At 27.3% G+C, this 13,234-nt stretch overlaps 1 protein-coding gene across 1 annotated transcript; it reads left to right on the top strand.

Annotated features, from left to right (window-relative positions):
* The first annotated feature begins 12,105 nt into the window (after positions 1 to 12,105).
* LOC114416857 (VQ motif-containing protein 19-like) lies at positions 12,106 to 13,234 on the top strand. Its single transcript, XM_028381892.1, has one exon. The coding sequence runs from the start codon at positions 12,322 to 12,324 to the stop codon at positions 13,054 to 13,056; it is 735 nt and encodes a 244-aa protein (XP_028237693.1). The 5' UTR covers positions 12,106 to 12,321; the 3' UTR covers positions 13,057 to 13,234.

Here is a 13,234-nt window from a genome sequence, read left to right as displayed (position 1 = left end):
CCGCTACATCCAAATGTACCAAAGATGAGTTCATATATATATATATATAAGGGAAAAGAAAAGAAAATTTTTGGCTTTTAAATAAGAAGTTGTTTTCACTCAAACTCGCTAGTTAATTATTCTAATGATAAAGACGAATATGGACTATATATAGTTAATCATGTTGTTGCACATTTAAATATTAAATATATTGATTCTTTGAATTCATAGTGCCAAACTTTTCTATGCATGCTAGTTCCTTAGCTTTAATTATTTAATGCAAAATTGTCTGTCTTTAATTGAATTGAAGAGATTGATTAATGAGTTGAGCTGTGGTGAAGGTCACTTAAACATCACTTAATCAAAATACCACTTAAATTCTAACCAAAATATGAAGGTTTTTTAAGAAACAGGATTTACACGTGTAACGCTTTTTATTAGAGAAATATTAAAAGCGATCGATTAGTATATTTACTCTTTTGCATTTAAGCACCTTCCTCTTCCCCTTTTGACACGAGGAAACTTGAAATTGACTTTATCTACGTATAACATAGAATATTGATTTTGAGGCTATATAGGGCCGTCAAATTTTCTATTTTCATTTCTTTTCAAAGATAAATTTTCTATTTTTATAGGAATGAAACAAAAACCGACCATTCTTATGCAACCAAATGGGAGGATAATTTCGTTACCTATAATCCTATATGATTGAATGATGATCCTTTTGAAACTAGCACTTGTAAAATTTCCAACCATCTGTCACCAACTAGAGTTGAGGAACAAGCAAAAAGAAAAGAAAAGAAAAACATGGACATTTTCAGAAAGTAGATTATGATTTATGACTTGACTTAATTTTAGAATGGCCTGTTTTGTTGCTGAAGATATGTATATATCATATAAGCTAGTATTTGCACCTTGCGATCTGTTCATTATAGTCATTCTTCAACGCTTACTCATTTCCCACTCGAAGGTGGGCATGGTATCTCTCACCTTCACCTTTTCTGTCTTCGAAATCTATTTTCCATGACTAAATTAAATTATCTCACTATTTTTTTTTCTTTTCAGAATTTATCACGCAATAGCTCATCATAATAATATCTCCTTTTTTTTTTAGATTTGAATGATATCTTCAGTACAAGAAGGATATAATTGTGTTAAAGTGTTAAAGACAGAAAGAAATATGATTAATAAAAAATAAAATCATGATGAGTCATTACAACAACAAATCTAACTAAGATCGATCGACAATATGAATTTTGGTTGAAGATCAAATCATGAGGAGTCATTGTTTAATAAAAAAATTCAGATTTTTTTGTTGTTGTGAATTCAAGATTATATATATCCTCCTTTTTTTTAAACAAAATCATGTTCTCTTATTTGAAAATACAACAAAAGGATCCAAAATCATTTTTGAACACTTTTTTCCTATTTTGTTTATGAAAAAGTGGAAGAATGTAGAGATACTTTAATACAACAAAAGGATCCAAAATCATTTTTGAACACATGTTTGAGTTACCAATACAGACCTTTTTAGATGATTGCTTTATTACACTCCTAAACTGCAATAAGTTATTAGCCATACTCTTTCCGATTTCTATTTTAAAAGCAACACAAATCATTTATTTTTTAGTCTTAAATATAAACAAAAGTTAATAACTAATTTTATCTTATTTAATAAGATTATTTTTGAAATCTCATTCATTTAATAGGATTAGATATTTTTTTATATTTGATATCAAATTTCAATAAAGAGTAATTTAATAATAAAATTATTTTTGATTTAAGATTAACATAATTTAATGAAATAAATTAATTTCTTAATAAATATGAATTTTTTTTATAATTGAGACCCACATCTTACCTACTTTTTTGTGTAAATTAAGAAATTCTTTTAAAGAAGATTACTCAGCAAATAAGATTTTAGTGACATCAAAAACAAAATCAAACACATATTCAAATAAAAGTTGAGAGTTAATATTGAATTTTTAACCTATTATATCAATTCGTGTTGCCTTCAATACACTTTCTTGTGACAGAAAAATGAACTTTATTTGCTCTTCCCTCCCCCCTAACGTTGCATAAAATAATTGATTCACTAATCGGGAAGAATGCAATGCATTATGCATGTATGTATTTAATGTCAATAACAAGCACATTTCTTGTTCGGCACTTGAGCCTGTAATGAATATTAAGCTTTGAATATCAGCTGGAGGGAGCAACGTATTCCACAATCCAAATTACGATTATCCTTTAAACACAAATAATCAATACTACTATTTTGAAAGCATTGGCTGTGTTATTGGCTTAGTCCCCACACCATTCGCCTGTCAACCATATAATATAAAATGAGAAATACTAACTAATATCTTTAGACATTAATTAATTAAAGAATTAAAATGAGAAATGTTTTTACTAAAAGATATTGATGAGTAAAATCCTTATAATATTAATATGATGGGTCCTCTCTCTCTCTCTCTCTCTCTCTCTCTCTCTCTATATATATATATATATATATATATAAAACTTTATGTGAAAATTAAATATGAATGACTACTCTTAACTGTTACATTAAAATATTTTAAATTTAAATTAAAAATTTATTTAATTATAAAATCTCTAAAATATATTTATAAACAGAAAATTAAATCTTTAGGTGTGATATATATATATATATATATATCTTTTTTGAATATGTCTATTAATTAGAGTTTTTTATATGATTGTATTTTCTTTACTTAAATATATTTTTATTCTTGTAGTTTAGTTTTTTTTCATTTTTATTTCTTTATTTTTTTTCTTTCAATATTTACAAAATATATTTATTTTGATTGTCGTTCTTAAAATATTTTAGAAATTTTTTCCACTGTTCGGAGTACTTTTTTACTATTTAAAATAATATCTAAAATATTTTAAGGATAAAAAAATTAAATAAAACAATCATATTTTGTAAAGATAAACTTTTTTTTTCAGGGAAAAAATGAAAAAAATGTTAAATTGCAAGGACTAAAATTGTATTTAAACCTTTTTCTAAACCACTATAATTAGGATATTTGATTTTATGGTGTGATCCTAAGATATTTCCACATATTTTTGGTCTATTGGGTAGACTATGACACTTATTTTCAATCAAGAATTTAATCACATTTAAAGCTTTTTATAGCCCTTTTTAAGAATATATTTTATGGAAAACAAACTCATATATTTTCCCACAAATTTAACATGTGTTACCAACTAAAATATATCATTACATTCATCACCTTATTGATTACACCTACAAATTAATTACTAGTACTCCTTAATATAGAAAGAAGGACTAAGATAATGGAAAGTGTCAGATTAAAAATTACTAGTATTTCTTAATATTTAAATTTCGATTAAAAATTAATTATTAAATAACTATGATAGTTATCTATTAACTATAGAACTGATTCACTTAGAGAATGCATTCTCTAAGTGTCAGATCCCCACAAGTGCTGCAATTTGTTTTGAAAATCGAATTAATTCACTTACAAGGAAGATTCAAAATAATACTAATATTCTTTTGTCTTTATTATCGGACACTTTTATGAATTTTTATTTGTTTGAAAATATTTTCTATTTAAGAATATTAAAAAATATTTCTTGTTTTTCAATAAGATCTTTCTTATTGATATCTTATTTAAATATTTAAGTGATTCATAATTATATTCTATTTGTTATAATACGACATTTATATATAAAATAATGTGATTTTATAATAATCATTTGCATATGTTTTAAAAATATACATGACTTTAGAAATACAGATGGTATGAAATGAAAGAAGTAGTAGTTAAACTCCGTTAACAATTATAACATATTAAAAAATTATGTGATGATATGGAGGAAGATATGGATCAAGTGTTTTTTTGGGGTAATGGATCATGTCTAGAGATTCATCCAAGTATAGTATTAAACTAATGAGGAACTAACAAATTATTTTTTAATTTGATTAAAAAAATTATTTTTTAAATATAAAATAGTTTTATGCGAAATGAAAATTATTTAATTATTTTACGTAAATATGATGTATCAATTCTTATCAGTGTAGTCTAATATTAATTTTTTTTGTTGTATTATAAATTTGAATCTTAAATTTTACACGAGAAAATATTTCTTGTTATAATTTTTTTATTTTGACTTTTGATTTTATTACTTGATTACGTTTATACTTTTTAAAAATTACTAAACAATTAATTTTTTTTCAATTTTTTATTTAATAATTTTTATATAATTTATTAGTTTCCTTAGATAAAAAAAATTATAATTATGCAAAATGATTGCTAATTCAACTATTATAGACAAATCTATACACACTATAAAGAATTAATATACAGATACTATGCAATATAATTTTTTTTTAAACTATGAAGAATTAATAACCTCAATCACAAAAAAAAAGACTTTATAAGTAAAAGTAATTACAAATATATAAAATAGCAAAAGGATTTAACTTCATGGTCAATCAGTGGCAAATTGACCTAAATGGGTTAATTTTATAAACTATTTCTCAAACTAGGTCTGTTTCAAAACAAACTCTAAAGAGGGTGTGGTTTAAACCCATTTTGTCATACATGCTAGCGAAACATGCATGGGAGCGACGCGTGACGGGTATTTCGCCATTGCCGTTTGCAATATACCATGAGCTATTTTGCGAGTTAAACTGACGACACAACATGAGGTTAGGGGCAGCAGGCTAGGCTCAGGTGGCGGGCACAGGTGCAGGGTTGCAAGTGGTTTTGCGGATGAGGCTGGCGAAACAAGGTCCATAATAAATACTAAAAGCAACACAACATGTATAGAACGGTTAGAATAATACTAAAATTTATGTCTTCTTAAGCTTCTTTTTTTTTTAAGGCATGCCTTCTTAACCCAAGACTTAGCAGACGTGATAACAACAAAAATCAATTCGTACTATCAAGAAAAATATACGGGGATTAAATCTTTTTTTATACAGAAGTTAAGTTATAAAAATCATTACTTTAACCTTAAATATGTTTTATTTCCTTCAATTTGGAGCAAGTTTAATTTTCATCATCCAAATTTAAAATAATTTTTTTACTCCTTATAACTTGAAAGACAAAAAACTTAAATCTCTATCCAAATTTGAATGAATATTAAAAAAAACGCTAGAATATTTGATTATAAGAATACAAAACCAAAAGGAGGTATCATGTAAAAAACTTGTTGCATGTTTATCAGGTAACCTAAGTTTCTAATGACATTTCAAGAGACTAAAACATAATTTTCTTAAATTTTGAAGATTAAAAAGATTATTTTTAAATTTGTGAGACTAAAATAAAATTTAATTACTTTAAATTTGATGAACTAAAAATATATTTAAATTTATCTAAATTATATAAAACTTGCCATAATTTTTAAAGGAGGTAATGAAGGGGAAACAAACAAAAGCAATCTTAACAAATTTTTAAAATTAAACGTGTCTATTATATTTTTAAATCAATAAATAAATTAACTATCTTTTTTCATATATATTTAGATCATGGGCCTTGTAATGGAAGCTTGTTTTTTATTTGCTCAATACAACAACAACATTAAATGATTAACATTAAACAAAAAAATTATTTAATATTGACCATTGAATGTTTATTTGCTATAATATTTAGTTAATATTATTTAGATTATTAAATATTTATTAAAATATAATATTCTTTCAGCTGTAAGTGCATAACCATTTTTCTCTTAATAATATATAATATTTAAGTAGAATATTTATTATAATGAATTATTTTTAAATGGAACACTATAAATTGTTAAACAATATGCAATGTTTTATGAAAGTAATAATTGATTTTTATATTATTTGTAACTATATATTAAATAAGTTAATTTTATTTAAATATTTAATGTTAGTTCAAATATTTATTAATTAAAAATTAAGACTAATAAAATATAATTTTAAGTAGGCTATTTATTATAAATAATAATAGAATATTAAAATTTGTTGAACAGAATACAATATTTTGGGCAAGTAATAAAAAAGGATGCCATTAGAATTTATTTTCAGTTTCCTTTGTGCGCGCGTGGACCTGCAGATGAATAAAAAATATATATTATTCATATTTTACTAAAAACAACACATGCTGGCTTAAAAACTTTAAACGAAGGCTGAGAAATTTCTGAGGTTCAGAAATCAGCATCCTGTTTCGCCAACCCTTGTGGCAAAACACCCTAGCTTGCGAAACCAAACCACCCTAGCCTTCTGACCTACGCCCTCTGCACCCTGAATCGCCAGTCAAAGTGGCGAAAACCACTGCATGGTTATGTCGCTAGCTCCAGTGGCAAAACCACTGGCTATTTCGTCAGTGGCAGTGGCGAAAAGCCACGTGTTGCACCCAGGGTCGTATTGTCAGTTGCAGTGACGATTTGCATGGTTGGTCTACATAGAAAAGAGACTCCCTTGGTAAATACTTCTAAAATAGACCTAGTTTGGAAAATAATTTGTAAAACTAACCCATCTAGGTTAATTTGCCGTCAATCAGTTAGTGAACTGCTTCCATTCCCTATGTAATGAACGTAACCATTTAAATTAGGAGTCATTTGTTACAACTTCATTTTTTGTGACTTATTTTTTAAAAATAATTGTTTTTAGTTTTTTTAAATAATAAAAGTATTATAAGCTGAAAAGAATCTAAAATACAATCAAAAGTAGAAATTATTTTGAATAGCTTCTCATAAGATTAGTTGTTGTTGTTGTTGTTTTCTTTTTGTTGGATTTTTTTATAAATTAAGTGAGCCCGTTAGAAAATCAAAATTAGATGATATGAACTTAAATGAAGTTATGATCCCAATATACCGAGCCGTCACATATAGTTTTTCTCCTCCTCATCTAAATAGCTATGAAGGTCCTATTAAGGAATAAAGAGTTTCCAGTTGAGGAAGAATCATGAAACCACCGATTAAGCTGTTAGTCAGTTATCCGTTCCGTAATAAATCCTAAGAAGAGTACATAGATCAGAAATCACCTACAGATTCAGATTCCGTGCGTTTGTTTGATCAATCGTTATGGATCCAAATATTCTTAAAACTCTTCCTGATAATCTAACGTAATGTGTTCTAGGTGATTATTGGTATTTTATAAGGATCACTTAAGATGACAGCAAATTGCGATTAGATTATTGGGAATTAAAGTTTTTTTTTTTGCAATAGGCTGGTTTGTAGGAATTGAGTTGTTTTCTTGTTTCGTCAAAAAAAAAAAAAAATGTTGCTCTGCTATTTTCCTTATCATGGTTTCTGACGATTGACTTTTAACGTCATCTAATTGTGTATTGGTTTGTTTCACTTTCTTTTGGATATAATTTGTGCTTCATTGTAATCCTAATGAATTAAAGAAGAAACATTATTATATATTTTATTTATATAACTCTGATTTTCTAACGTGAGAGAAAATTAAAGTTGAAGGTGAAGTGAAATTTCTTCGATCTCCAAGGTGTGTTGCACAAACATCACAAACATAAATCAGTACTAAGAAAATATTTTTTTATGAATAATCTTATTATTTTTTATTTATATAATATCTTTTAAAAATTTCTTTTAGGAATTTATACATGATTTTTTTTTATTTCCTTCCATATATTTGTGATAATGTTATTTACGAATGCACTATTTACTTGGGGTATTTTAAGTATAAATTAATGATAACATTAAATGTAATTTAAGGATATGATATTTACTTGTCATAATTAATATTTTATATTTTTTTGCTATCATAATTGGGTGTAAATCAAGCAGTAGCAAATCCTTCCCATTTATTTGTATATCTAGTATTTTTTATCAAATTGATTGACGCAATATATTACAAAAGTAATCCCTATTGTGAAAATTGATTTAATTAAAATTGCATAAATTTTGTATAAAATTATTTATGCGAATTGTGTTTGGCCTGAAGGAAGACTCAATTTGGCCAAATAATATTTTGTACATGTGATGATAAATGTGTGACAATTATAAATATATTTTCACATGAATAATAGTCCGTCTAGAGAAAGACTATTATTTGACCAAATTTATTGTCAATATTTGATCAATGCGTTGAAAGTATCAATTAGAAATTAATTTCTCTAGGAATTAATGTTGCGTTAGACATCTTGTGATGAGTTTGTTATATAAAATATTTGCATGTTCTATTATATATTTTTATATAACTAAATTATATATGAAAGTTATGTAATTTTAAGACCTCTCATTTATTATATTAAATTGTCTTGTATTTTTTGGTTAAATTGATTGAAACAACATGTTGTCAAAGTAGCTTATGTTGCGTAAGTTGATTTGATTGAATTTATGTGATTGTTGCATGAAATTATTCATGCGAATTGTGCTTGATCCAAAGGAAGACACAATTTGGCAAAATAATTACATGCTTGCGAAGGTAAACATGTGACGATTATAAAATAGTGTGATGTTTCATGTGAATAATGAAACGGTCAAAGATAATCATTATTTGACCAGAGTAATCATCATATAAGTTTTTTATGTGAGCAATGGAGTGTCCAAAGACAACCTTTATTTGACAGGACTTATCACCAATGTTTGATCAATGCGAGTTGAGAGTACTAGTTGAAGTTAGTCTTTTTCAATCCAAAGATTAAGGATTAATGATGCATTAGGTATTTGTTTGGGTCTTGAAATTTACCATAAAGATTATTTGTGCATTGTATGTTTATTATTCTCTTATTTCATTGTTGTTGTTACTACTATAATTTAAATTACTCATATTATTTAAATCCCAAATTTGCATCTATAAAATCTAAAGTTTGAAAAGGGAGTCACTTGAGGTTTGAGGATATTGTATGATGTTTTATTTTTTATTTTTAAAAAAGAAACAAGATAAGAAATTTTTTTGTTGTTTTTGTAGGATGAGAAAATATATGTCTCAATTACACTATTTAATGTGCGAAAATGATAAACTTCTCATTTTTATTTGTTTTAAATTTAATTTAATTTTGTACCGAAAGATGTTATATATATATATATATATATATATATATATATATATATATAAATTAGCTTATATGCTATTTTGAACTCACAATATTGCCATCATATCAAATTTTTATATTTAAATTTAAAAATTCATATAGTGTTTGTTATAAATTGATTTATAAATATTTTCATCAAACAATGTTTATGATTATTTTCCCATTTAAAATAAGAAAACTCAAAGAAAGATTTCAAATTAGAAAAGAATTTATTAAATTTTCAGCAAAGCTTCATGTATTTGTTTTTATAACTTAGTTTCAAATTTCCACGAAAAAAAAAATCTTTCAAACAAATTTAGGTAATCAATTCTTTCTGTAAAAGAAAAAAAAAAAGGTAATCAGTTCTTTTCATATGATGTATATCAACCATAAATCTTTAACAGGAATTAGTATCGTCAATCATATTTTTTTTAATGTTTATTAGGAAAATTCGGTGATACAGTTAATAAATAAAGACTTTGTGCATAACAGTTCAAACCAATCAAAGAGGAATGGATCAGCAAATCAAAGAAGAATATCTAATATCAATGACGGAGGTTTCTTTTTATTTTTTATTTTTATAATTGCCAATTGTTTGCAATGACTCGGAAAACTTATCTTTATAAACTTAACCAACACACACACGCATAAAAGTATTTGCTATATTCTTTTAAAAATGTATTTGCTATATACCTGAGATTAAATAGATAATTAAAAGCAAAACTGGAGTTTAATTCTTCCTTGAAGCACTTTGCCAAGTCTACCTGCATTTTTTCTCCTTGATGAATATTTGACTCTTTGCACGGCACAGCCTGTATAGTATTAGTTGTGATAATGATATTTTGAAATAGAAAAGAAAGAATTAACTTTTTGTCATCATTTTATTCGAGAGAATATTAAGGAGACGACTTTATATAACCAAAACAATGAATGCTATCAATAATAGCTAGAATATGTAAATAATAATACCAACATGACCCTAGGTAATTTTTAAACTTGTTTTTTTGGACCAAAAAGTTTCTTCTATAATTTTCTAGATGTGGATACCAACTTACAGGTGAATCAATTTAAAAGAAATCACAGTACACACTAATTTTCATATGACAATTAATCAATATAAATTAGAAAAATTTAAACACGTATCACATAGACATTAATCAAAATTAGGAGTGCTCGCAAGTTTAAATTAACTTGATAACCTTATGAATCCAAACGAATTCATATTGGTCTCCATTTTTTATTCTGATTAGATTAAAAAATCAATAAATTTGATCCGTTCAGTTTGAGTATTAAATTTTCATTTTAGGGATTCAAAACGAACTGATTCACTCGACTAAATGATATCTTTTACTTTTTATTTTATTTTTTATTAACTCTTTAAATGTTTGTATTAAGCAATGACAATGTCTTTGCAGTTTTAGTTCTAATTTTGGCTTTTGAATGTCATGACTGGTTTGATAATTAATAGTAATTTGGCATTGATTTTTCATTTTTTGCTTTTTATTATTTTATAATAAATTTGATTACTCAATCCATTTTAAATTTAAATATACCTTGAACATATTCGAATTGACCCGACATGAGGTGATTTCAAACTATTTAATAATTTTCCATCAACTAATATGACATTATTTTAACTTAATTAATAATTAAAGGTGACTTTAAACTATCTAATAATTAATTTTCCATCAACTAAAATATTTTTTTTTTGACTTAATTAATAATTGATTTTAAATCTATGCAAACAATTAAGTTAAATATTCACATTCTAAACTCTTGTAATCCATAATAATCTCCTCTTATTAAGATTAAAATTGTTTCCTTGAATGATACTACTTGCTATATGCACTAAAAAAATATTTTTTTACACGTGTACGGTTTTTCCCCCTCCTTTGTCGTGTTGTACTTTGTGAGGTGTGTGGGGGGTGTGAGGTTGCAAGCTTCACCTTAACACATTAGGTTAGGTAGCCGTGTTGTTCATGGCAAAGTTTGGATTTGGGTCTTATTAAATGAATAGTATTGGTTGGTGCAATGCACTCTGTGTTTGGAAGTGCACAAAGCAAAATCTAGGAATGAATGAATGGGATGGATGGATGGGTGTTGTGATCAAACATGTAGCTATCATTCCCAATTCCATCATCTCCAATACTACTACAATAGTCTCAGCGGTTGGGCTCTGAAGTCAAAGGCACTCGTATATTTAACTCCCATAATCATAACCCTTTCCCCCTATTGCCACTGGTGTGGCATTGATGATAGATGCTTGTGGTTAAAAAATTCCTAACTCTACCATCATAGATTCTTCTTGTGTTACATAAGCACGATAGATGTAGCATATATACAAGCGAATCAACGATTAAGATGATGCTATTTTGCACTACATAATTCTATAATTTTGTGTTTCTTTTAAAAGAATCAATCTTGACTCAAACACTAAATACAAACATTTTTCTTTAAATAAAACTTCAAAATCAAGTCATTAACATAGTAGGTGCTTAGAAAAGAGTATTTGTAATATATATATATATATATATATATATATATATAAAATTCTATTTTTTTTTAAAAAAACTGAAAATATATAATGATTTTTAAAGGAAACTAATCGATAAACATGCACGTTTAATCACTTAACCAATACTCTCTTCATTTCACTTTAAAACACACAAAATTTTATTTCACTTTAAATCACTTAACTATTAAAGTTTTTATTTCAATTTTATCTCAAATAAATAATAAAAATGAGGCATCAATTTTTCAGTAACTAATAATAATAATTTATAATAAAATTGTTTTGTTTATTAAGTCATTTATTATTTTCTTAATCTTTATAAAAATGTAAACGTCACTTATTTTAAAATGGAGGGGGTGTAAAATTATAAAAAATTTAGTTGATATAATTAATATTCACAATTTGTATGGACCAGCTGTAAACAAGAATTTTTAATCTACCATTAACCCTTTCTGTCTTTATTTATAAAAAAATACCAAAAACCGTTGGGGGCCATTCTCTCTCTGCAACCACACTTCCAAGCCCCACCAAAAGAGCAGAGTTAATTACAATTTTCTATAGACAAAAGAATATCTCATCAACATAAGAAAATGGAAAAATTAGTATAAAGAAAGAAGAAAGTCTCAACTCAACAAAAAAACAAGCAAAGTAAGCAAAGCAAGCCTCTATACTCCTTTCTTCCTTTCTTCAAAGCCTTGCTTTTCACTCTTCCATATATATCTATCTATCTTCTCTTCTCCAATTTTCATCCAAACCAAACCCCCCCTTTTTTTTCTCTCTCTCCCTTGATTTTGGTACAAGGCACAAAACAAAGTACTCTTTCACCAATCAATGAAAATCAACTTAAGGCTCCAAGAAACAGAAACCCCACCTTCCATGAACAACTCCCCAAGAAGCAATCTGAGCAACAACAACTGCACCAATAATAATAGCATTGGCATCCAAATCCCCACCACACCAAAAACCATTCCCAGATCTGACTCCACCACCAATCCTTACCCCACCACCTTTGTTCAAGCTGACACTTCCACTTTCAAACATGTTGTTCAGATGCTCACTGGCTCATCAGAAACCACAAATCCTCAACAGCAACTACAAGATCCAGTTCAACCACAATCATCATCATCCAAGAACTTCAACATCCCTCCAATGAAAACAACGCCAAAGAAGCAGCAAGGGTTCAAGCTCTATGAGAGGAGGAACAACAACAACCATCTCAAGAACACCCTCATGATCAACACCTTGGTCCCCAATTTTGCACACAGCTCAGGATTCTCCTCCTCCTCATCATCACCCTGCAACAAGCCAGAGATCCTCTCTCCAAGCTTGCTTGACTTCCCTTCCCTCACTCTCAGCAGCCCAGTCACTCCTTTGAATGATGACCCTTTTGACAAGTCCTCCTCATTACCTTCATTGGGAAGCACTTCTTCAGAGGAAGAGAGAGCCATAGCTGAAAAAGGGTTCTACTTGCATCCCTCTCCCATGTCTACTCCAAGAGACTTTGAGCCTCAGCTCTTGCCTTTGTTCCCTGTGACTTCACCTAGAGTTTCTGAGTCAACTACTTGATGAAATTCAAACCCGAACCGGAAAACATATTGGTTTGTATCATCATCAGCATCAAGCTATGATTTTAGAGAATGATTATCATTTGATTTTCAATTAAAAGTTAACATAGCTTGCTCAAATTGTAAACTTTGTTTCCTTCCATGAAAATGAATATGATTCCCTCTTTTTCTTCCTTCCA

The sequence above is a fragment of the Glycine soja genome, chromosome 6 (genome assembly GCF_004193775.1).
Source record: "Glycine soja cultivar W05 chromosome 6, ASM419377v2, whole genome shotgun sequence".
NCBI classification, from domain to species: domain Eukaryota; kingdom Viridiplantae; phylum Streptophyta; class Magnoliopsida; order Fabales; family Fabaceae; genus Glycine; species Glycine soja.
The sequence above is the reverse complement of the archived record's forward strand: the minus strand, read 5'-3'. Positions and strand labels throughout refer to the sequence as shown.

What these genes read in the sequence shown, in the direction of transcription:
- LOC114416857 (XM_028381892.1), top strand. Translation starts at nt 12,322, where the DNA reads ATGAAAATCAACTTAAGGCTCCAAGAAACAGAAACCCCACCTTCCATG.